The sequence below is a fragment of the Haliotis cracherodii genome, unplaced genomic scaffold (genome assembly GCF_022045235.1).
Source record: "Haliotis cracherodii isolate W230 unplaced genomic scaffold, xgHalCrac1.p SCAF_11, whole genome shotgun sequence".
Lineage (NCBI taxonomy): Eukaryota > Metazoa > Mollusca > Gastropoda > Lepetellida > Haliotidae > Haliotis > Haliotis cracherodii.
In genome coordinates, this window is record NW_027266266.1 from 436416 (window position 1) to 464192 (window position 27777).

At 44.1% G+C, this 27777-nt stretch overlaps 2 protein-coding genes across 2 annotated transcripts; both read left to right on the top strand.

Moving 5' to 3' along the window:
* The first annotated feature begins 1189 nt into the window (after window positions 1-1189).
* On the top strand, window positions 1190-9455 carry LOC139455174 (peritrophin-48-like). The gene is made up of 4 exons (XM_071236726.1): window positions 1190-1297; window positions 4413-4593; window positions 6290-6435; window positions 9294-9455. Exons 1-4 carry the CDS (start codon window positions 1255-1257, stop codon window positions 9392-9394), a joined length of 471 nt encoding a protein of 156 aa, XP_071092827.1. The 5' UTR covers window positions 1190-1254; the 3' UTR covers window positions 9395-9455.
* Window positions 9456-20224: 10769 nt separating this feature from the next.
* LOC139455175 (chondroitin proteoglycan 2-like) lies at window positions 20225-26873 on the top strand. Its single transcript, XM_071236727.1, has 4 exons — window positions 20225-20301; window positions 24625-24769; window positions 26280-26425; window positions 26773-26873. The coding sequence occupies exons 1-4, from the start codon at window positions 20262-20264 to the stop codon at window positions 26871-26873; spliced, it is 432 nt and encodes a 143-aa protein (XP_071092828.1). The 5' UTR covers window positions 20225-20261.
* Window positions 26874-27777: the final 904 nt, after the last annotated feature.

Genomic DNA, 27777 nt, shown 5'->3' on the forward strand with positions numbered 1-27777 from the left:
TGCTGTCTTGGGTCACAGGAGCTGTCAAGAGTCATGTGTCCCGGTGCTGTATTAGGTCACGGGAGCTGTATGAGTCATGTGTCCTGGTGCTGTCTTAGGTCACTGGAGCTGTATGAGTCATGTGTCCTGGTGCCGTTTAGGTCACGGGAGCTGTATGGGTTATGTGTGCTGGTGCTGTCTTAGGTCACTGGAGCTGTCTTGAGTCATGTGTCCTGGTGCTGTCTTAGGTCACTGGAACTGTATGGAACATGTGTCCTGGTGCTGTTTAGGTCACGGGAGCTGTATGGGTTATGTGTGCTGGTGCTGTCTTAGGTCACGGGAGCTGTCTAGAGTCATTTGTCCTGCTGCTGTCTTAGGTCACGGGAACTGTATGGGTCATGTGTCCTGGTACTGTCTAAGGTCACAGGAGCTGTATGGGTCATGTGCCCTGGTGCTGTCTTAGGTCACGGGAGCTGTATGGGTCATGTGTGCTGGTGCTGTCTTAGGTCACAGGAGCTGTATGAGTCATGTGTCCGGGTGCTGTCTTAGGTCACGGAAGATGTATGGGTCATGCGTCCTGGTTTTGTGTTAGGTCACGGGAGCTGTATGGGTCATTTGTCCTGGTGCTGTCTTAGATCACTGGAGCTGAATGGTCATGTGTCCTGGTGCTGTCTTAGATCACTGGAGCTGTATGGGTCATGTGTCCTGGTGCTGTCCAAGGTCACTAGAACTGTATGGATCATGTGTGCTTGTGATGTCTTAGGTCACTGGAACTGTATGGGTCCCTTGTCCCGGTGATGTCTTAGGTCATGGGAGCTGTATGGGTCATGTGTACTGGTGATGTTTTAGGTCACGGGAGCTGTATGGGTCATGTGTACTGGTGCTGTCTTAGGTCACTGAAGCTGTATGGGTCATGTGTGCTGGTCCTGTCTTAGGTCACGGGAGCTGTATGGGTCATGTGTACTGGTGATGTCTTAGGTCACGGGAGCTGTATGGATCATGTGTCCTGGTCCTGTCTTAGGTCACTGGAGCTATATGGGTCATGTGTCCTGGTGCTGTCTTAGGTCACTGGAGCTGTATGGATCATGTGTACTGGTGCTGTCTTAGGTCACGGGAGCTGTGTGGGTCCCTTGTCCCGGTGCTGTCTTAGGTCATGGGAGCTGTATGGGTCATGTGTGCTGGTGCTGTCACCAGGTCAGGTAGATAAGAAACATATGCACAGACGCAGGCTTTGTTCAACGGTGCTAGTACAACAGAGTCCCGTCCACCGATAAGATGCAAGTCCTTCTATCTCTGTGCTGCCTGCTGCCCCTGGCCGGTCAGTATTGTATACACCTTCCCATGTCTCATCATATATACACTACCGTCAAGGACAAAATGTATTCTGTCTCATCTCAAAGTATTTGATTGATTTCCGTGCAGCTGTGACATGTTCTCCTACAGCGAACATACTCACACTACGTCATAGCCTAGCATATGGCTGTCTACATGGTCACACGTGGTGTCACTGTAGCTAGATTCTGTACTTACTACGAATGTCGAATTTGTCATAAACATCCCTTCTGAACCCGTAGTTTTATACAGCTTAAACGGGATCTGTGTTAAATACTGAGATAAAGAAATTACGTTTTAAATGTTTTAATACACAGAGAAAAAAGTTAAGCACACCCCTATTTTTGAACCATGACAAATGACAAAAATGGCATTGGAAGACTGACCACAGGAGCTCGGCGATACCAATGTCATCGAGTAGAACAAATTTTGGACAACAAATAAAGCAGATATTGGTGAGTTGTGATTGAAATTTACTGACAAAAACATCATGGTAACACAGGTACTGTTTTTGACCTTAGATAATACCTTAAAAAAGTATTGTGCTGCAGGATTAAGTAAACGAGTTACGTTTGATGTTTTATGTGAAAATGTTCCTTAAAGTCTCTACTTGACATGACACGTGATACAGATCAGTGGCGGGTATAACCGCCAAGTGCCCGGATGACACATTCCACCCTACGTCTCATGCCTCCAGTCAGACGTTGGATCTGTTGATGGGTCAACAACAACCACTCCTGATGCAATGCTGCTTCCAATTGGGATAAATCTTGTACAGGAGGATCTCGTGCCTGTATGCGCCGCCCAAGAATATCCCAAACATGTTCAAGGGGGTTCATTGCTGGCTCATTGCTGGCTAAGGTAGAGTCGTTATTGCATTGGCCCTCATGTAATCCACGACTGTCGAGTAGCAAGAGAGTGGTTGTCAAAATGAGGAACGACGACTGGCCTCAAAACGTCCCGGATGTTCTGAGCCCCTGTTCAGTTGCCTCTCATGGTGACAGTCGGTTTAATGTCCTTGGTGGTGTAGGTCGTGTTCCGGTGCTTCCAAACTCTCGTTCTTCCATCAGTGACGTGGAGCAGAAAGTGACTTTCTTCTAACCAATGGATCCGTCTCCAAGTTCTCAGATTCCAGTTCTGTCGCGCAATACATCATGCTAAACGAACAACTTTGTGTTGATCTCTCAACATGGGACGCTTTTTGACTCGTCTAGCCCTCAGTCCTGCTGCTTTGAGACGGTTCCTGACGGTTCTGGTGCTGAAACGACGATTGGGCAACCGCAGTTTCAGAATTGTACTTGTTAAAAAGGGTTCTCGGCGGGAGAGACGAAGAAGGTCCCTGTCTTCGCGATGTGTCGCCACACGAGGTCTTCCGGATCTGGGACGGCCTTGTGGATCACCGGTCTGAGCATGTTTCTGGACTAAACGGCTTACGACAGTGTGATGATATCCCAAATTCCGACCAATGGCATTACAAGACATTCCTGCGTTATGCGTGCTGATCATTTGCCATCTGTTGGCGTTTGATAATCGCCTACGTGCCATGGTCACACAATGTCATGGAATAACTGTTTAAAACCGAGCTTAAGAAAGCAATTGTAACGTTTGGATATACTGCTTTTAGAGATACTCGAGGGTAGCATGCTGCACGGGCATACCATGCATATCCCGTGAGCTTTCGTCACGCATGACTGATTACATCATCTTGAGAATTCTTCCCGTAATTATGTCTTTCATGACTGTTACAAATATTGAGACTAAACAATAATGAAATATATTAGGGTGTGCTTAACGTTTTTCTTCATGTTTATTTCTTGGTCCCGTCCATTTGCTGTATATACAAAATGTATGTTTTCCTGTACATTTGCTTATAACGAACTACGGTTATACCGAATTACAATGTGTGGTCCCCCTGTGTTCATTATAACCCTAGTTTAATTATACCGTCACTTAGACCGAGATGACCAGACCATTCAAAGTGGGAACAGATCCTGCTCTCGGATGATATAGATAGAGGTTATCACGCGAGTGTGTTTGGAGATGGTAAATATCCTGTACTAGGAATAAACATTGTATTTAAAGAGCCTTGGTAAGCCAATTACATGATTTTATTCCTCATACCTGATATTTACCATCCCCAAACACACAAGCGTGATAACCTTTTTATCATATAATGTCATTCCTTAATTCTGTGCATGAAAATCGCTTTCCATCTCACACAGACATTACCGAAACATTGCAAGTTTTTCTGAAAAGTGCGCATTAATATATATTACATCACTGGGTAAGTGATGTGTCCGTCGGACAGTGACAGTAGCCAATATACTTCCAACTAAAATATGTTTCTTACACAGTGGCGAAACAACATATACTCAAAACAACAATTACCTACACAACTTGTTTTACTTGACTTTCGCGATAATCCATCGGCCTGTGCGCTGGAGTAACTGCCCTTTGTCAAAGGGAAGCTACTGTGACCCTAGTCTATAAGACGTCACGGCCACGTCAGACGTTGTTGACAGCTGCAGTCGACCTGTCCTGTCATAACGTTACGAGGTGCAGGCAGATGTACACACAGCGACAAAATGGATTACATGTAGGTAATAATTAGAACATATTTCGGCCAAATCCAACTGTTTTCATTTGTGGAAAAGGTTCCAAGCCGCAGAGGTCTACAAGCACAGATATGGCTACTGATCCCGGTTGGCTAGGCCTAAAGCCCTCTCAAAATGGTTTCGAAATTTATGTCTCCAAAGTTGTCAAGACTTGTAAAATGTCTTAGCTTCTTCACAGTTAGACACTGATTTTCAGTATATCAGACTGTTCTTTTCATAATGATAGCAATTATCCCAACAGTTTCTCCTGACTCGATCTGACATGGGCGACTGAAACACTGAAAGTAGTCCCAACTTGACCTTTGATATTTGCATCTCTATCCGCATATGACCCCAACGGACATCGTTTTTATCCATTGGCTTTTATCCTGCTGAGAAACCTACCCATTATATGATAAAGGGGGTTATCTACAACGTATACGACAGCTTTGAGTAACACAGTGTTTTGTACCAAGTGGTCCTGTCTAATGTAGTTTCCGGTTGCAGTGTACAGTCAGACCACCCAAGGCCCACTGCCCACCCACTCCTGGGTCTCGTGTCAATACAAACAAAATGGCTTCCTGGAGATGGGCTGCTGGGGCTATGTCACGTGCAAGGACGGCGTCCCCTTCACCACCTATTGTCCAACTGGTCAGGTGTATGACCGGGACAGTAGTACTTGTGTTCCGTAAGTCAACTATCTGTGTGCATACCATACATTGATTGATTCTACATGACGTTACTGTGTGACATACCATACATTGATTGATTCTACATGACGTTACCGTGTGCATACCATTCATTGATTGTTTCTACATGATGTTACTGTGTGCATGCCATACATTGATTGATTCTACATGACGTTATCTACATGACGTTACTGTGTGCATACCATACATTGATTGATTCTACATGACGTTACTGTGTGCATGTCATACATTGATCGATTCTACATGCCGTAACTGTGTGCATGCCATATATTGATTGATTCTACATGCCGTAACTGTGTGCATACCATACATTGATTGATTCTACATGACGTTACAGTGTGCATGTCATACATTGATTGATTCTACATGACGTTACTGTGTGTATGCTATACATTCATTGATTCTACATGACGTTACTGTGTGCATGTCATACATTGATTGATTCTACATGACGTTACTGTGTGTATGCTATACATTCATTGATTCTACATGACGTTACTGTGTGCATGTCATACATTGATTGATTCTACATGACGTTACTGTGTGCATGTCATACATTGATTGATTCTACATGACGTTATCTACATGACGTTACTGTGTGCATACCATACATTGATTGATTCTACATGACGTTACTGTGTGCATGTCATACATTGATTGATTCTACATGATGTTACTGTGTGCATGTCATACATTGATTGATTCTACATGACGTTACCGTGTGCATGTCATATATTGATTGATTCTACAGGACGTTATCTACATGACGTTACTGTGTGCATATCATACATTGATTGATTCTACATGACGTTACTGTGTGCATGTCATACATTGATTGATTCTACATGACGTTACTGTGTGCATACCATACATTGACTGATTCTACATGACGTTACTGTGTGCATGTCATACATTGATTGATTCTATATGATGTTACTGTGTGCATGTCATACATTGATTGATTCTACATGACGTTACCGTGTGCATGTCATATATTGATTGATTCTACATGACGTTATCTACATGACGTTACTGTGTGCATATCATACATTGATTGATTCTACATGATGTAACTGTGTGCATGTCATACATTGATTGATTCTACATGACGTTATCTACATGATGTTACTGTGTGCATACCATACATTGATTGATTCTATATGATGTAACTGTGTGCATGTCATACATTGATTGATTCTACATGACGTTATCTACATGACGTTACTGTGTGCATGTCATATATTGATTGATTCTACATGACGTTACTGTGTGTATACCATACATTGATTGATTCTACAGGACGTTATCTACATGAGGTTACCGTGTGCATGCCATACATTCCTTGAATCTGCATGCCTTCATGTGATCTAGAGCTTGCACGTGCTGTTCACTATACATGCCTGTGTGTATTGCATGAACATTCGCGTTGCCACAAATCGTCACGTGTCATGTTGGTGACGGCATGACGGAAACTAAACTATCGTGTCAGATGCCTCCAGGGTATTTACCATGATAGAATGGATATGTTGCTCTGATTTATGGAGGATTGCCGTTTACTTGTGAGGCTTGATAATCGAGTATGGATGTTCACTTGTGAGACAGGATAATCGGGGGTGACCGTTCACTTGTAAGACTGGATATTCGAGGTGACCCCCTCACTCCCCAATGTTACAGCCCCGGTACAAACCACGTGAAGTGTAACCAAGTGAAGCCGTGTGCCCTCAAGTACGACCACCGCTACGCCGACATAGAGGACAAGTGCGAGTCCTACTACCTGTGCATGGCCCAGTCCTTCTTCGGCAGATTCTATTGCCCTAAAGGTAACACCCGACACGCCCACTTCGTAGTTGATACTAATACTACTACTCTTACTCATACCACTACTTCTACTACAACAACTACTACTACTACTTCTTCTTCTTCAGCTACAACTATTACTACAACTACTTCAACTACTACTACTACTACTACTACTACGACTACTACTACTACTACTACTACTACTACTACTTCTTTTACTACCACTACTCATAATGTTACTACTACTTTTACTACAACATCTACCACTTGTACCACAACTACTACTACTTCTGCTACTACAAGTACTACTACTTCTACTACAACAACTACTCCTTCTATTACAACAACTACCACTGCTCCAACTATTCTACAACAACTACTACTGCTACTTCTACTTCTACTACTACAACAACAACAACTACTAGTACTACTACTACTGCTATTTCTACAACAACTAGTACTACCACTACTACCTCTACTAAAACAATTACTACTACTACATCTACTACTACTACAACTACTTCTTCTCCTGCAACATCAAGTACTATTTCTATTACAACAACAACACCACTACTACTACTGCTACAATTACTTTTATTTCTACTACTTCTACTACTTCTACTACTACTACTACTACTACTACTACTACTTTTACTACAACTACTACCACTTCTGCTACTACAAGTACTACTACTTCTACTACAACAACTGCTCCTTCTATTACAACAACTTCTACTTTTCCTACAACAACAACAACTACTATTACAACTACTACTACTATTTCTACAACAACTACTACTACTACTACTACTACTACTACTACTTCCTCTACTAAAACAATTACTACTACTACTTCTACTACTACTACTTCTAATACTACTAGAAACTACTTCTTCTACTGCAACATCAAGTACTACTTCTATTACAACAACTACCACTACTTCTACTACTACGCTACTATTACTTCTACTACTACTACTACTACTACTATGAATACTACTACTACTACTACTTCTACTACTACTACTACTACTTCTCACACAGCTACTACTACTACTACTACTACTACTACTACTTCTCCTACGGCTACTACTTCTACTACTACTACTTCTTCTTCTACTACTACTATTAGTCGGAAGGTCGGGGTTCGATCCCCGTCATGCCAAGATACGTCATTAATGGGCTAATACAATGACATGTCGGCCCGGACTGTCTACTGTGTCTGAGTAGGGTAGCCCTGTTCAACTGCGGCATGTTTTCTCAGAGGGCTAATACAATGACATGTCGGCCCAGGCTCAGTCTACTATGTCTGAGTAGGGTAGCCCTGTTCAACTGCGTCATGTTTTCTCAGAGGGCTAATACAATGACATGTCGGCCCAGGCTCAGTCTACTATGTCTGAGTAGGGTAGCCCTGTTCAACTGCGGCATGTTTTCTCAGAGGGCTAATACAATGACATGTCGGTCCGGACTGTCTACTATGTCTGAGTAGGGTAGTCCTGTTCAACTGCGGCATGTTATCTCAGAGGGCTAATACAATGACATGTCGGTCCGGACTGTCTACTATGTCTGAGTAGGGTAGCCCTGTTCAACTGCGGCATGTTATCTCAGATGGCTAATACAATGACATGTCGGCCCGGACTGTCTACTATGTCTGAGTAGGGTAGCCCTGTTCAACTGCGGCATGTTATCTCAGATGGCTAATACAATGACATGTCGGCCCGGACTGTCTACTATGTCTTAGTAGGGTAGTCCTGTTCAACTGCGGCATGTTATCTCAGATGGCTAATACAATGACATGTCGGCCCGGACTGTCTACTATGTCTGAGTAGGGTAGCCCTGTTCAACTGCGGCATGTTATCTCAGAGGGCTAATACAATGACATGTCGGTCCGGACTGTCTACTATGTCTGAGTAGGGTAGCCCTGTTCAACTGCGGCATGTTATCTCAGATGGCTAATACAATGACATGTCGGCCCGGACTGTCTACTATGTCTGAGTAGGGTAGCCCTGTTCAACTGCGGCATGTTATCTCAGAGGGCTAATACAATGACATGTCGGTCCGGACTGTCTACTATGTCTGAGTAGGGTAGTCCTGTTCAACTGCGGCATGTTATCTCAGAGGGCTAATACAATGACATGTCGGTCCGGACTGTCTACTATGTCTGAGTAGGGTAGCCCTGTTCAACTGCGGCATGTTATCTCAGAGGGCTAATACAATGACATGTCGGCCCGGACTGTCTACTATGTCTGAGTAGGGTAGCCCTGTTCAACTGCGGCATGTTATCTCAGATGGCTAATACAATAACATGTCGACCCGGACTGTCTACTATGTCTGAGTAGGGTAGTCCTGTTCAACTGCGGCACGGTACCTCAGTGGCCTAGTACTATAAATTGGGCACTAGCCCGGACCTGTACAAGCAGCCACACATGCACACGTTCCTCTTGAATGCGACGTTAAACCCCATTTCACCTCTACTCCTACGACTACTACTACTACTACTACTACTACTACTACTACTTCTACAACGTCTACCACTACTACCACTACCACTAGTTCTACTGCTACAAATACTAATACAACTACTATTACAACTACTTCTACTACAACTACTATTACAACTACTATTACTACTACTACTACTACTACTGCTGCAGCTGCTACTACTACTCCTACTATTTCAACTTTTACTACTTCTCCAATAAGTACTTCTACTAGTGGACTACATCTACTACAACTATTACTACTACTACTGCTTCTACTACTGCTGCCACGATTTCTACTAATGATATTTCGTCTGATACAAGTTCAGGGTTACGTTTATAGGCGCCACCAAAACGTCCATATTTTCTGCTTCTATACGATGACTATTAAATTGCAGGCACTGTATTCAACGAGCCCCTGCAGACATGTGACTACCCGGGGGACACGCCACCCCCGTGCGGCACCCTCACTTACACCAGGACCACGCCCCACTTTTAATTCTTCGTCCAATCACTGCATCCATTACATTATGTAACAATAAAGAAGATCGTATTTATCAGCCTTGATTTACTCCTGTCTCATGAAGGTCGCGTGGCAACCAGATACGTCTTATTGTAGCGCGGCACGTGAAGTAAGTGGGCGGAGTGGCACATCTGCAGGCGTTATCTGCACGTGTACCACGTGTGCATGTCTGAATGTGTCAGTCCCTTCATACATGTAGTCGTTACGACAAAAAGTGGTGAACGAGCGACCTTTCACATTTTCCCGCCCACCACACGGCACGAGTCACTGAGAATGGTCTTCGCGCATTGCACACTGTGTGGAATCGAACCCGGTCTTCTGTGTAAAGAGAAAATGCTATGACTATGTGGTTGTCCGGACTGCCCCTGAACTCATTCATAACACTTTTCGTTAGTTGTTAATGAAGATTTCGCCAGACGTGTTGGTGCATCTGAGCTTGTCGTCACATCTGTTATGGCCACCCAGCGCTCTGGCCAGATATTGATCGCGTAGTCTCAGTTTCAGCCCAATCTGTAAATATTCCTGACTCTCTAGTGTCCGGGTTACCCGGTGTTCTGACTGTCTAGTGTCCGGGTTACACAGTGTTCTGACTGTCTAGTGTCCGGGTTACACAGTGTTCTGTCTGTCTAGTGTCCAGGTTACCCAGTATTCTGACTTTCTATAGCTAGTGTCCGGTTTACCAAGTGTTCTGACTGTCTAGTGTCCGGGTTACCCGGTGATCTGACTGTCTAGTGCCCGGGTTACACAGTGTTCTGATTGTCTAGTGTCCGGATTACACATTGTTCGGACTGTTTAGTGTCCGGGTTACCCAGTGTTCTGACTGTCTGTAGCTAGTGTCCGAGTTACACAGGGTTCTGACTGTCTAGTGTCCGGGTTACACAGTGTTCTGTCTGTCTAGTGTCCGGGTTATCCAGTGTTCTGACTGTCCAATGTCCGGTTTACCCATTGTTCTGACTGTCTAGTGTCCGTGTTACACAGTGTTAGGACTGTTTAGTGTCCGGGTTACCCAGTGTTCTGACTGTCTGTAGCTAGTGTCCGGGTTACACAGTGTTCTGACTGTTCTGGCATCCTCGATCACTGCGCATTTCACAAATTTGTCCATTCTCCAAAAGTCATACAATCTCATTAAAATGAGATCTTAGATCTCGCTACCGCTTAACAAAGAGAGGACATCCCTTTACGGGTCCCGTCAGAACAACCTTTCGCGAAATTTGACCGACCAATGAGGTAACTGACAAGAAATCGACATCAGCCAATCAAAAGGCAGCTTTCTCGTGGTTTAAGGCATTGGTTTCGAAACATATTTGGAGAAATTCTCGATTAAAAATTTGAAACCTGAACAAAAGAACATTGTGGTAGGCTCATAGATGATCTAGATTGTATGGATTGTTTGATAGGCATTACTTAGAAGTTGACGGATGACAAGATAGACACAATTTTATGGATAACAACTTCTTTAATACTGTGAAAAGCGACGTTTCGGTATAGATCCTTACTTGACAACGGTATAAGGATCTATACCGAAACGTCGCTTTTCACAGTATTAAAGAAGTTGTTATCCATAAAATTGTGTCTATCTAGATTGTATGGATTCAGTCAAAGCCAAGAACTGTCATTCGGCATACTCCGTGTCAAATTGTTCGAGGTTGAATCATTAGAACACACTTTCCGACTGCCACTTTCATGATCTGGTAAGCGAGGCTCTGATTGCTCGAATGAAAGGTCGTTCTGGCGTGACCCGTAATGGGATGTCCTCAGATCTCTGTTTAGCTGTAGCGAGATCTAAGATCTGATTTTAATCTCCGAAGACAGTTTGATCGAAAGTAAGTATAAGAAACGAGTTACGTATAATTTTAAATGTGACTGGAAAAATCTCAGCTCTCTTATATGATTAAAACCCACATCAGCCTCCGCCCACTGAGGTCGGGTTTAACAAGTCATTAATGTTGTTTTATGTATATACTTTTTATCATATAGAAACACATAACACATGCGACCCCTATAGTGGCCAAGAGAGAATATTGCTATACCAAGAGAAAGCTATAGAGCGAGAAAGCGATGTCCCCTCTCGGCCCCCATAGTTGCCCCGGGGGGATCTATAATATCTACCGGTCTATTTCACGCCATCTCTATAACTTCAACTTGTAATGTCTTCTGAAAATACGAGAATTCGATAATACTACGTGTACAATTCAGCAAATTAGGTCACGTTTACCTACTTTCATTATCTATCTCTTCACGGAGTACTGTAGACCTGGTCGCGAGCTTCCCCGTGTCACGTGGTATTGGATGTCACGTGGCTTTCGACAGTATGTTACCCAAACACTTTAATCAATGTGACCTGGAAAGGGGAAGTCGGTTGGTTCTCCTAATGCAGGGCATTTGTGTAAACTCGGAAGATAAAGGCGACATGTGAAAAATGACCCACATTTCATCCAGCGCGCGCTTACCTTTGAGTAAACGAGACAACCGAGTCGTTGGGAAATATCAAACATGGCCGATACCATCATTACGTCAAATATATCGCGTGATCCACACTACCATCAAGTGCTGGGTGTGGTTGTACAAAACAACCTTAGCGCTACGACTGTCGTAAGTCTATAATTAAGGTATGGGAGTTACGATCAACTTAGCGCTAAGATCGCTTTGTACAACGGCACCCAGGTGTATCACAAGAACAGGGTAGCCCCAGAGGTGGAGGTTCAAACCGTTGACGATAGACATGTTTCCAGTTCATCTAGAGGGAGACAATACACAGACACCACTGTGTGCTGTAACTGCTAAGTCAGCGGATTGCGGAGACCTGTGTCCAATCTCATGAAAATCAAATCTTGGTTCTCGCTTCCGCTAAACAAAGATCTGAGGACATCCCATTACGGGTCACGGCAGACCGACCTTGCGCGAACTTTGACCGGCCAATGAATTGACCAATCAGAAGGGATCCTCCTCGTGCTTTACGGCACTAATTTCATATTGGCGACTACGCTTCGAAGCATATATGGACAAATTCTCGATTATAGTATGAAATAACGAATGTATTTGCGACGACATCCGTAAGCTATATAAGAGTATGAAGTAACGATCGTCTTAGCGACGACATCCGTAAGCCATATCAGAGTATGAAGTAACGATCGTCTTAGCGACGACATCCGTAAGCTATATCAGAGTATGAAGTTACGATCGTCTAAGCGACGACTTCTGCAAGCTGTGGGATAGTTTTAGGTAACGATCGTCTTAGCAACGACTGCCGTAAGCTATTGTAGCAGGTCGTGAAGTCTTCCCACAGATGACATCCTTACCTTGTCAGTTTGCTGAAGGGGTTAACCTCTTTGGTCATGTGGACAAGGCGTCCTCTGATCAGAAGGTCCCTGGTTCGAATCCTATCACGGGACTCGGAACTTTTATGGCCGTCACACTATACAAGAGTATGAAGTAACGATCGTCTTAGCGACGACTACTGAAGCTATTTTACAGTGTGAAGTAACTATCGTCTTATCTACGACTGATCCAAGCTACGAGGGGTGTTCATTAAAGATTTCCCCTAAACCACTTAGGGTTATCATATTTGGTTGAAATTTCACATGTGTAATGATACATATATCTATGGGTTATGTCTGAATTTGCAGCACCGAACTATTAATCTTACCACTTTTACAGGTGTTAAGATCGAGTAGGGTGTGACAATGGAGCCAGTAGAATACCGAGCAGTGATTAGGTTTTTATAAATGAAAGGTCGCAAGAAACTTTCGATGAAATGAAAGCAACTTATGGGGAAGATGCCCCATCATATGACGTTGTTAAACACTAGCATCGCCAGTTCAAGTATGGTCGGACATTTGTGGAAACAGCTGCCATTCCTGGTCGCCCCCATTCAGCCATTGATGAGGACACTATCCATCAAGTGGAGACCGCCATTTTGGCAGACCGACGCATAATTGTTCGCCAGTTAGCACAAGATGTCAAGATCAGTGTAGGGTCCTTGACAATTTTGAACATGCATAAGGTGTCTGCACGATGGATTCCCAGGTTGCTCACACCTTTTCAAAAGCAGGAACGAGTCAATTGCTCAAAGGATCTTTTGGACATGTGTCAAAAAAACCAGGCAAACTTTTTTGACAGACTTATCACACAGGATGAAACATGGGTCCATCACTATGATCCTGAGACCAAAGTTCAGCCAATGCAGTGGAAGCATGTGGAGTCACCACCCCCAAAGAAGGCACGTGTCCAACCCTCTGCATGCTCACGGTGTTTTGGGACCAGCACAGAGTAGTGATGATGGATTTCTTGGCAAAGGGTACCACAATTACAGGAGCTTATTATGCTTCACTGCTGTGGAAATTGTGGGACACTATCAAGCTTAAGAGGCGTGGCATGCTAACCAAGGGTGTCCGTCTCCTGCAAGATAATGCTCCAGTACACAACTCTCATGTTGCCCAGACAGAAGCGCGGTCCTGTGGCTATGAAATCCTTCCACATCCTCCTTACTCTCCTGACCTTGCACCATCTGACTTCCACCTCTTTCCAACCATGAAGTCATTTTTGAAGGGAAAACGTTTCACAGATGATGAAACACTGATTTCTGAAGTCAAGTCCTGGTTTGAGACGCAAAATGAGGGCTTTTACAAGCGAGGTCTCAATAGTTGCATAAAACGATAGGAGTAGTGTGTAACTCTTGGTGGTTCCTATGTGGAGAAAGACTAATACCTATGTTTCATTCCACTAGGTCCATCGGAAGTGGGTCAGGGGAAATCTTTAATGAACACCCCTCGTATGTTACAGTATGAAGTAACCATCGTCTTTGGGACGACCCCCGCAGGGTATTTATGATTCTGAAGTAATGATCGTCTTTGGGACGACTCCCGCAGGGTATTTAAGATTCTGAAGTAACGATCGTCTTAGCAACGACTACTGCAAGCTATATAAAAGTAGGAAGTAACGATCGTCTTAGCATCGACTGCTGCAAGATATATAAAAGTAGGATGTAACGATCGTCTTAGCAACGACTGCCGTAAGCTATATAAAAGTAGGAAGTAACGATCGTCTTAGCGACGACTACTGCAAGCTATGTTATAGTATCAGGTAACGATCGTCTTAGCAACGACTGCTGCAAGCTATATAAAAGTAGGAAGTAACGATCGTCTTAGCAACGACTGCTCCAAGCTATATAAAAGTAGGAAGTAACGATCGTCTTAGCAACGACTGCTCCAAGCTATATAAAAGTAGGAAGTAACGATCGTCTTAGCAACGACTGCCGTAAGCTATGTTATAGTATCAGGTAACGATCGTCTAAGCAACGACTGCCGTAAGCTATATAAAAGTAGGAAGTAACGATCGTCTTAGCAACGACTGCTGCAAGCTATGTTATAGTATCAGGTAACAGTCGTCTTAGCAACGACTTCTGCAAGCTATGTTATAGTATCAGGTAACGATCGTCTTAGCGACGACTACTGCAAGCTATGTTATAGTATCAGCTAACGATCGTCTTAGCAACGACTGCCGTAAGCTATATAAAAGTAGGAAGTAACGATCTTCTTCGTGACGACTGTCGTGGGCAATAGGAGAGTACGAAGTAACGATCGTCTTCGTGACGACTGTCGTGGGCTATAAGAGAGTTGGAAGTAACGATCGTCTTAGCAACGACTGCCGTAGGCTATAGGAGAGTAGGAAGTAACGATCGTCTTCGTGACGACTGCTGTAAGCTATATAAAAGTAGGAAGTAACGATCGTCTTCGCGACGACTGCTGCAAGCTATGTTATAGTATCAGGTAACGATCGTCTTAGCAACGACTTCTGCAAGCTATGTTATAGTATCAGGTAACGATCGTCTTAGCGACGACTACTGCAAGCTATGTTATAGTATCAGCTAACGATCGTCTTAGCAACGACTGCCGTAAGCTATATAAAAGTAGGAAGTAACGATCTTCTTCGTGACGACTGTCGTGGGCTATAGGAGAGTTGGAAGTAACGATCGTCTTCGTGACGACTGTCGTGGGCTATAGGAGAGTTGGAAGTAACGATCGTCTTCGTGACGACTGTCGTGGACTATAGGAGAGTTGGAAGTAACGATCGTCTTCATGACGACTGTCGTTGGCTATAAGAGTGTTGGAAGTAACGATCGTCTTAGCAACGACTGCCGTAAGCTATATAAAATTAGGAAGTAACGATCGTCTTAGCAACGACTACTGCAAGCTATGTTATAGTATCAGGTAACGATCGTCTTAGCAACGACTGCTGCAAGCTATATAAAAGTAGGAAGTAACGATCGTCTTAGCAACGACTACTGCAAGCTATGTTATAGTATCAGGTAACGATCGTCTTAGCAACGACTGCTGCAAGCTATATAAAAGTAGGAAGTAACGATCGTCTTAGCAACGACTGCTCCAAGCTATATAAAAGTAGGAAGTAACGATCGTCTAAGCAACGACTGCCGTAAGCTATATAAAAGTAGGAAGTAACGATCGTCTTAGCAACGACTGCTGCAAGCTATGTTATAGTATCAGGTAACAGTCGTCTTAGCAACGACTTCTGCAAGCTATGTTATAGTATCAGGTAACGATCGTCTTAGCGACGACTGCCGCAAGCTATATAAAAGTAGGAAGTAACAATCGTCTTAGCAACGACTACTGCAAGCTATGTTATAGTATCAGGTAACGATCGTCTTCGTGACGACTGTCGTGGGCTATAGGAGATGTGGAAGTAACGATCGTCTTCGTGACGACTGCCGTGGGCTATAGGAGAGTTGGAAGTAACGATCGTCTTAGCAACGACTACTGCAAGCTATATAAAAGTAGGAAGTAACGATCGTCTTAGCAAAGACTGCTGCAAGCTATATAAAAGTAGGAAGTAACGATCGTCTTAGCAACGACTGCTCCAAGCTATATAAAAGTAGGAAGTAACGATCGTCTTCGCAACGACTGCCGTAAGCTATGTTGTAGTATCAGGTAACGATCGTCTTAGCAACGACTGCCGTAAGCTATATAAAAGTAGGAAGTAACGATCGTCTTAGCAACGACTACTGCAAGCTATGTTATAGTATCGGGTAACGATCGTCTTAGCGACGACTAGTGCAAGCTATGTTATAGTATCAGGTAACAGTCGTCCTAGCAACGACTGCTGCAAGCTATATAAAAGTAGGAAGTAACGATCGTCTTAGCAACGACTACTGCAAGCTATGTTATAGTATCAGGTAACGATCGTCTTAGCAACGACTGCTGCAAGCTATATAAAAGTAGGAAGTAACGATCGTCTTAGCAACGACTGCTCCAAGCTATATAAAAGTAGGAAGTAACGATCGTCTTCGCAACGACTGCCGTAAGCTATGTTATGGTATCAGGTAACGATCGTCTTAGCAACGACTGCCGTAAGCTATATAAAAGTAGGAAGTAACGATCGTCTTAGCGACGACTGCTGCAAGCTATGTTATAGTATCAGGTAACGATCGTCTTAGCAACGACTGCCGCAAGCTATATAAAAGTAGGAAGTAACAATCGTCTTAGCAACGACTACTGCAAGCTATGTTATAGTATCAGGTAACGATCGTCTTCGTGACGACTGTCGTGGGCTATAGGAGATGTGGAAGTAACGATCGTCTTCGTGACGACTGCCGTGGGCTATAGGAGAGTTGGAAGTAACGATCGTCTTAGCAACGACTGTCGTGGGCTATAGGAGAGTAGGAAGAAACGATCGTCTTAGCAACGACTGCCGTAAGCTATATAAAATTAGGAAGTAACGATCGTCTTAGCAACGACTACTGCAAGCTATGTTATAGTATCAGGTAACGATCGTCTTAGGGACAACTACTGCACGCTATGTTATAGTAACAGGTAACGGTCGTCTTAGCAAAGACTGCTGCAAGCTATATAAAAGTAGGAAGTAACGATCGTCTTAGCAACGACTGCTCCAAGCTATATAAAAGTAGGATGTAACGATCGTCTTCGCAACGACTGCCGTAAGCTATGTTATAGTATCAGGTAACGATCGTCTTAGCAACGACTTCGGCAAGCTATGTTATAGTATCAGGTAACGGTCGTCTTAGCAAAGACTGCTGCAAGCTATATAAAAGTAGGAAGTAACGATCGTCTTAGCAACGACTGCTCCAAGCTATATAAAAGTATGAAGTAACGATCGTTCTCTCAACGACTGCCGTAAGCTATGTTATAGTATCAGGTAACGATCGTCTTAGCAACGACTGCCGTAAGCTATATAAAAGTAGGAAGTAACGATCGTCTTAGGAACGACTGCTGCAAGCTATGTTATAGTATCAGGTAACGGTCGTCTTAGAAACGACTACTGCAAGCTATGTTATAGTATCAGGTAAGAATCATCTTAGCGACGACTACTGCAAGCTATGTTATAGTATCAGGTAACGATCGTCTTAGCATTGACTGCCGCAAGCTATATAAAAGTAGGAAGTAACGATCGTCATAGCAACGACTGCTGCAAGCTATGTTATAGTATCAGGTAACGATCGTCTTCGTGACGACTACTGCAAGCTATGTTATAGTATCAGGTAGCGATCGTCTTCGTGACGACTGTCGTGGGCTATAGGAGAGTTGGAAGTAACGATCGTCTTCATGACGACTGTCGTTGGCTATAAGAGTGTTGGAAGTAACGATCGTCTTAGCAACGACTGTCGTGGGCTATAAGAGAGTAGGAAGAAACGATCGTCTTAGCAACGACTGCCGTAAGCTATATAAAATTAGGAAGTAACGATCGTCTTAGCAACGACTACTGCAAGCTATGTTATAGTATCAGGTAACGATCGTCTTAGGGACGACTACGGCAAGCTATGTTATAGTATCAGGTAACGGTCGTCTTAGCAAAGACTGCTGCAAGCTATATAAAAGTAGGAAGTAACGATCGTCTTAGCAACGACTGCTCCAAGCTATATAAAAGTAGGAAGTAACGATCGTCTTCGCAACGACTGCCGTAAGCTATGTTATAGTATCAGGTAACGATCGTCTTAGCAACGACTGCCGTAAGCTATATAAAAGTAGGAAGTAACGATCGTCTTAGCAACGACTACTGCAAGCTATGTTATAGTATCAGGTAACGATCGTCTTAGCGACGACTACTGCAAGCTATATAAAAGTAGGAAGTAACGATCGTCTTAGCAAAGACTGCTGCAAGCTATATAAAAGTAGGAAGTAACGATCGTCTTAGCAACGACTGCTCCAAGCTATATAAAAGTAGGAAGTAACGATCGTCTTCGCAACGACTGCCGTAAGCTATGTTATAGTATCAGGTAACGATCGTCTTAGCAACGACTGCCGTAAGCTATATAAAAGTAGGAAGTAACGATCGTCTTAGGAACGACTGCTGCAAGCTATGTTATAGTATCAGGTAACGGTCGTCTTAGCAACGACTACTGCAAGCTATGTTATAGTATCAGGTAACAATCGTCTTAGCGACGACTACTGCAAGCTATGTTATAGTATCAGCTAACGATCGTCTTAGCAACGACTGCCGCAAGCTATATAAAAGTAGGAAGTAACGATCGTCTTAGCAACGACTGCTGCAAGCTATGTTATAGTATCAGGTAGCGATCGTCTTCGTGACGACTACTGCAAGCTATGTTATAGTATCAGGTAGCGATCGTCTTCGTGACGACTGTCGTGGGCTATAGGAGAGTTGGAAGTAACGATCGTCTTCGTGACGACTGTCGTGGGCTATAGGAGAGTTGGAAGTAACGATCGTCTTAGCAACGACTGTCGTGGGCTATAGGAGAGTAGAAAGAAACGATCGTCTTAGTAACGACTGTCGTGGGCTATAGGAGAGTAGGAAGTAACGATCGTCTTAGCAACGACTACTGCAAGCAATGTTATTGTATCAGGTAACGATCGTCTTATGAACGACTGTCGTGGGCTATAGGAGATGTGGAAGTAACGATCGTCTTCGTGACGACTGTCGTGGGCTATAGGAGAGTTGGAAGTAACGATCGTCTTCGAGACGACTGTCGTGGGCTATAGGAGAGTTGGAAGTAACGATCGTCTTAGCAACGACTGTCGTGGGCTATAGGAGAGTTGGAAGTAACGATCGTCTTCGTGACGGCTGTCGTGGGCTATAGGAGAGTTGGAAGTAACGATCGTCTTCGTGACGACTGTCGTAGGCTTTAGGAGAGTTGGAATTAACGATCGTCTTCATGACGACTGTCGTGGGCTATAGGAGAGTTGGAAGTAACGATCGGCTTAGACACGACGGCCGTTCGATTATGCATAGTGGGAGGAATGATCATCCTAGCGGGAACAGGGTTTTCCTCAAAGCTATCTCAATGCTGCGACTCAAATATGTATAACGTTGAATCATGGGGAATCGCCGGTATTCGGCCTGACGAGCGAGCGCTTAGTATAACCTCAATTGTACCCCTTTGTACATTTTATCAATTCTCTTTTTACAGTAAATATACCTACACAAGATGAGTACTGAGATGTAGACTCATTAACACTACTTGCACCCCATGCCCCACTTGACGAGGGTGGAAACTGAAACCTACACAAGCGTAGGAAGAATTAATTTATTTCCCCTGTTAACACATCTCTAATCAAATAAAAAATGTTTGCAGACACCCCACGCCGAGGGATGGAGATACAGCTCGCCACTGAGTTAACTGTTTGAAGCCTACATCCCCGGATGTACAACTCACGACCCCTAATCAATCATGCCCCGATCCCCTCGGCTGCCCCGTGCTCTAAGCAACAAGGGTGGTGCCCCGGTAAGTAGGCTTTCTCCCCCACAAAGATAACGGTACAAGGAGTATATATATAAAGACGGAGAGAGAGAGGGAGAATATTCATCTGTCTGACACAACATTCGGATCTTCACGAGACATTCTGATTTCAACATGCTTCAGTTAGTGGCGATTTTACTGGTGCTTCCTGCAGGTAAGCCACATCGCTTCTTTGAGACCCGAGGACTGCAGTGATGAGTGGGATGTAATCTACATAAACAACATTAATAAGAACAAATAATTAAAACCCTTGCATTTTAGTTTAAGTCACAGACGTTGGTATATTATGACCTGGTGTAGTCTAACGATGGTGTTTCATATAGCGTAGGGGTATCGTGTTTCAGTCTGCTCAAGACCTGTCTGTGCTCACCAATGTGGGACAAAACTTCACACCAGTTCCAGAACATCCTGCATGTCCAGTGAAAGACTTGATAATTTCGTTACACCTCTTTTTCAAAATGTCGATGCCCCCACGCGCTCCAGAATATCCAAGGTCGGCGAAAACGCTTCGACGTGTCCAGTACCATGTTATACATTCGTTAACAACGGGTAAGGGAATTATGTACTACCGACACAAAATAAGGGGACAGATGAAATGATTTTGAAGGTGTAATGACGATAAATGTCAGTAAAATTAATTTCGGGCGTGCAGATCAATATGTGGTGTATCCAGCATGGGCGATACATGCACGACACCTTGAGGGCATACTGTTGATTTACTTGTGTATGGTTATCCATGTCATTTGGCCCGAAGAGCTACCTCACGCTGCTCCACGTTGGTAGGTGGTGGGTCTCCACTCTCCACACCAGAACATCATCCCACTGTCCGAACGCCTTCTCGTCGGAGATAACCGGTGACGACCTGGGCACAATGTGGCCTTGCATTGTCATCTTGCAGTTCAAAATATCTGCCGATAATTCCAGCGAATGAAACAACGACAAAACGCAAAACCTTATCATATCGCTTGCGAGTCAAATGTCACTTTCATAATAACCTAATCAGTTCACCTGTCATGTAGATACCGCCCCACACCATGACACTACCGCCCCCATACCGATTATTGCTAGTAACCGTTGCCCCGGCATACCGCTCGCCTTTACGTCGCCAATACCGTTTTCTGTCATCTGTGAAAAGGAGGCAAAACCTTGGTTCGCCTGTAAATTTGGTGTAACGCCACTGGCAAACAGCCCGCCCCTGGTCTTGCATGGACCACCCCAATCTTTACCGCCTATATTAAGCTGTTATGATCACACCCTTCGCAGGACACCATGTTTTCCCGCGGGAAGTATAGAGCCGTATTTTAAGGAAGCTGTTGAAATTCGCCTTCCTGTTATTGTACAGTGTTCTCTATTGAGAGAGCAGATTGGAATCTATTGCGTAGTGCAGTGATGTAACGAGACGGTCTTGTCTCAGCGTCGGATGTTTTATGCCTACCACGCCCATTTCTCATTGCACCCCCTTCCATGTGACGGTACTTGTCCCACGGGCAATAAATTACTCTTTGTGATTTGCCAGACATTTGTTTCTTTTCGTCGAGATAATGTCTTTAATTTTCAGACATGTGCTTAGCTCAGTTGCACTAGTGATTGCGCATTCGATGTGACAAGATGTTGAGTCCAGACACACCGCCACGGTCTTGTTATTGTACACATAATATATAGTGTGTACAAGTATGTGGACATTTTGGGGAAGTGTCTCGCGTATTCCATGAAATTCTTAAGTGTCAATGAAGCAAGAGACGTTGTGCTATACACAAGACGTTGACGATAGAATATAGCTACGTATATGCAGGAACTCATCAACGTGTTGGGAGAAATATTGTTGCCTTTGTTGCTCCTTCTATGACGTACACGTATCTCCCTGTATCTCTATGACGTACACGTATATCCCTGTATCTCTATGACGTACACGTATCTCCCTGTATCTCTATGACGTACACGTATCTCCCTGTATGTCTATGACGTACACGTATCTCCCTGTATCTCTATGACGTACACGTATCTCCTTGTATCTCTATGACGTACACGTATCTCCCTGTATCTCTATGACGTACACGTATCTCCTTGTATCCCTATGACACACACGTATCTCCCTGTATCTCATTGACGTACACGTATCTCCTTGTATCTCTATGACGTACACGTATCTCCCTGCATCTCTATGACGTACACGTATCTCTCTGTATCTCTATGACGTACACGTATCTCCCTGTATGTCTATGACGTACACGTATCTCCTTGTAGCTCTATGACGTACACGTATCTCCCTGTATCTCTATGACACACACGTATCTCCCTGTATCTCTATGACGTACACGTATCTCCCTGTATGTCTATGACGTACACGTATCTCCCTGTATCTCTATGACACACACGTATCTCCCTGTATCTCTATGACGTACACGTATCTCCTTGTATCTCTATGACGTACACGTATCTCCCTGTATGTCTATGACGTACACGTATATCCCTGTATCTCTATGACGTACACGTATCTCCTTGTATCTCTATGACGTACACGTATCTCCCCGTATCTCTATGACGTACACGTATCTCCTTGTATCCCTATGACACACACGTATCTCCCTGTATCTCATTGACGTACACGTATCTCCTTGTAGCTCTATGACGTACACGTATCTCCCTGTATCTCTATGACGTAAACGTATCTCACTGTATCTTTATGATGTACACGTATCTCCCTGTATCTCTATGACGTACATGTATCTTCCTGTATCTCTATGACGTACCTGTATCTCCTTGTAGCACTATGACATACACGTATCTCCCTGTATCTCTATGACGTACACGTATCTTCCCGTATCTCTATGCCGTACATGTATCTTCCTGTATCTCTATGACGTACACGTATCTCCCTCTATCTCTATGACGGACACGTATCTCCCTGTATCTCTATGACGTACACGTATCTCCCTGTATCTCTATGACGTACACGTATCTCCCTGTTACTCTATGACGTACACGTATCTCTCTGTATCTTTATGACGTACATGTATCTCCCCGTATCTCTATGACCTACACGTATCTCCCTGTATCTCTATGACGTACACGTATCTCCCTGTATCTCTATGACCTACACGTATCTCCCTGTATCTCTATGACGTACACGTATCTCCCTGTATCTCTATGACTTACACGTATCTCCCTGTATCTCTATGACGTACACGTATCTCCCTGTATCTCTATGACGTACACGTATCTCCCTGTATCTCTATGACGTACACGTGTCTCCCTGTATCTCTATGACGTACATTTATCTCTTTGTATCTCTATGACGTACACGCATCTCCCTGTATCTCTATGATATACATGTATCTCCCTGTATCTCTGTGACGTACACGTATCTCCCTGTATCTCTATGACGTACACCTATCTCCCTCTATCTCTGTGACGCACACGTATCTCCCTGTATCTCTATGACGTACACGTATCTCCCTGTATCTCTTTGACGTACACGTATCTCCCTCTATCTCTATAACATACACGTATCTCGCTGTATCTCTATGACTTACACGTATCTCCCTGTATCTCTATGACGTACACGTATCTCCCTGTATCTCTATGACGTACACGTATCTCCCTGTATCTCTATGACGTACACGTATCTCCCTGTATCTCTATGACGTACATTTATCCCTTTGTATCTCTATGACGTACACGCATCTCCCTGTATCTCTATGATATACATGTATCTCCCTGTATCTCTGTGACGTACACGTATCTCCCTGTATCTCTATGACGTACACCTATCTCCCTCTATCTCTGTGACGCACACGTATCTCCCTGTATCTCTATGACGTACACGTATCTCCCTGTATCTCTTTGACGTACACGTATCTCCCTCTATCTCTATAACATACACGTATCTCGCTGTATCTCTATGACGTACACGTATCTCCCTGTAACTCTATGACGTACCCGTATCTCACTGTATCTCTTTGCCGTACACATATCTCCCTGTATCTCTATGACGTACGTGTATCTCCCTGTATCTCTATGACGTACATATATCTCCCTGTATCTCTATGACCTACACGTATCTCCCTGTATCTCTATGACGTACACGTATCTCCCTGTATCTCTATGACGTACACGTATCTCCCTGTATCTCTATGACGTACACGTATCTCCCTGTATCTCTATGACCTACACGTATCTCCCTGTATCTCTATGACGTACACGTATCTCCCTGTATCTCTATGACGTACACGTATCTCCTTGTATCTCTATGACCTACACGTATCTCCCTGTGTCTCAATGACCTACACGTATCTCCCTGTATCTCTATGACGTACACGTATCTCCCTGTATCTCTATGACCTACACGTATCTCCCTGTGTCTCAATGACCTACACGTATCTCCCTGTATCTCTATGACGTACACGTATCTCCCTGTATCTCTATGACATACGTGTATCTCAATGTACCTACATGGCGTATATGTATCTCTTTGTAGCTCTGTGTCTGAACTGTACTGGCAAAGCCGATGGCAACTACGACATCGGCTGTCGTTCATACTCCACGTGCACCGCAGGAGTGTTCCAGATAGTCAGTTGCCCTGACAACCAGGTGTACAACGGCAAGGTCGGCAAGTGTGACAAGTAAGCCTCTTATACATGCACAACAAACCTACTTATAGTTTAGAAACACTTATAAATACACCACAACAGAGAGAAAGACATTGCACTTATTGTTTGCTTGTTTGATACTTAACGCCGCACACAGCAATAATCCAGCTATATGACGACGGCCGGTAAATAATTGAGCCTGGACTGGATAATCCAGTGATTGACATCCTGAGCATCGATCCACACAATTGTGATACGATGACAAACATCAACCAAGTCAGCGAGCAGGACCCCCAGATCCCGTTTTTCGCCTCTTACGACAAGTCGGTTTTTACGGCAATCATGGGTTGAGGAAGACCTATTTACACACGCAATAGCAAACACACACACACATACCTAACACACACACTTTTCACACCCACACCGCTCACACACACAAACACACTTACACACAGACACACAAACACCAAACACCTCTCTCTCTCTCTCTCTCTCTCTCTCTCTCTCTCTCTCTCTCTCTCTCTCTCTCTCTCTCTCTCTCTCTCTCTCTCTCGCACACACACACTCACAAACACCTAACACACACCCAACACACACATACCCTCACAAATCTAACACACAAACCGTACACACACTCACACACATACTAAACACACAACCCTCACAAACACTTACATACATAAACACATAGATGTGTTAGGCGTGTGTGTGTAAGGTTTGTGTATGTGTGTTTGTGAGGTGTGTGTGTTAGGTATGTGTGTGAGTGTGTGCGAGGAAAATGTGTGTTAGGCTACACCCCTCACACACACCTAACACGTACACACACACACGCCTAACACAACTCACACATGTGTGTGATAGGTGTGTGTGTGTTTGATATGAGTGTAGCATAACACACACACCTCACCCCCTCACACACTAAACACAAAAATACATACTCACACACACACCCAACACACATACCGCACACAGACACACTTACATACACAAACACACACCTCACACAGACACACTTACATACACAAACACACACCTCACACAGACACACTTACATACACAAACACACACGACACACAGACACACTTACATACACAAACACACACCTCACACAGACACACTTACATACACAAACACACACCTCACACAGACACACTTACATACACAAACACACACCTCACACAGACACACTTACATACACAAACACACACCTCACACAGACACACTTACATACACAAACAAACACCTAATACACACACACACACACACACACACACACACACACACACACACACACACACACACACACACACACACACACACAAAAATCCTTTTACACACACACTAACACACACACACACACACACACAGAGCCAAGGGCGATTTTTCTCTGATTACTTTGTTTGCGCGGTAATATAGTCTTGACGTGTTCTTCATTTGACCGCCAGTCCAATATCCCCAGTGTGATGCTTCTCTATGATAAAGATGTGTGTGTATTCCCCAGTGTGATGCTTCTCTATGATAAAGATGTGTGTGTATTCCGCAGACCTGAGAATGTGGCGCCACCCTGTGGAGTGCAGATCGACTGCAGCGGCAAGAAGGACGGCCACTACGCCGACACCAGCAACAACTGCGACTCCTACTTTACATGTGCGGCGGGGGCCTTCTTCGGCCACAACCCCTGCCCCGGAGGTAACTTCTCACCCACAGTACTGTCACAAATCATCTTATTCTTCTCGCAATCCAGGCCAGACCGCCTCTGTGGTCTAGTGGTAGAGCGTCCTTCCGAAGATCCGGTGTTCGATCCCCGGCAGAGTTACCCTGTCTGGCGATCGACTTTAAGGGGCTTAAACAAGGACTGGTCGGCTCGACTTTATACTAATGTCAACCCTTTTTTGATAAGCTAAAATATGTTATAGTATAGTATTGTTGTCGTTGGGAGGTGGACGGTCTACCTAGTAATTCATTGACATACATTTTGGTCCCATGAAGTGACATTGTCACTGTTATATAATCATGTATCCTAACCTATGTCCCAGGGACCGTGTTTGACGAGGACATGCAGACCTGCAACTGGGCCAACGCCGTGAAGCCACCTTGTGGGACATACACGCCCACAGCTGCAAACCCCACCAAGTAGATTATATACATGTGTTTCAATAATAAACCAATTTTTCTATCGTCTTTGTCCCTGGTTTGTATATTGTCAGCTTGTAACCTGGTTACATGATGGAGTGAGTGAGTGAGTTGGCTTTTACGCCGCTTTGAACAGTATTCCAGTTACATCACGGCGTGTTGGCTTAATGTGGGAGGAACGCCCGAAGTTATGTAGATCTTAGACGTTTACCACTTTGGTGAAACCCAGGAGCAAGGGTATGGTGCTGACCCCGAAACCATATCGAGGCGAACCTGAATTTCAACCCACAACCACAGGTTTTTAGAGCGTGCTCAAGGGACGCCACTCTGCACAGCGAGTGGTGGCGCCCTAGACGACTGGGTCCCTCGTGTCCCATGTCCCCATGTTATATGTATCTATCGCGTGCCTTGTCTCAGCATTATCTGCATCTTAGCCATCTTTTACGTGTCGATTCACAAAATGAAACAGTCCAGAAGTCTGTACGTACAAGAACATAGTGTGAAACCAACAAACAACCAGCAAATGGTGTACAATCAACAAATGTAGAACAAAACTCACAAAGTTTACAAATCAATACAAATTACTGCACAGCAATTACAATGGCATTGAACAATAGAGTGGTAGTTCAATATTCAACGGCAATAAATAATATGATGGCAGTGGTCAGTATCAAATGCAAAAATACAGTGGTGATAGCAAAAGTTAGTGATAATAATATATATTCACCCAGCGGCGACAGTGGTCAAGCTATACAGGGAATCAGGGATGATGAACGATCCTCACATGAAAGCTGGTACCGAAGCGATGAAAATGCGTGAGAGACGAAATGTGTGAGGGATTTGTGAACACGCTCTTGTCCCACGCTATGTACAGTCTAACAAGGCGCTGCAAGGTTCCACCACTCCAT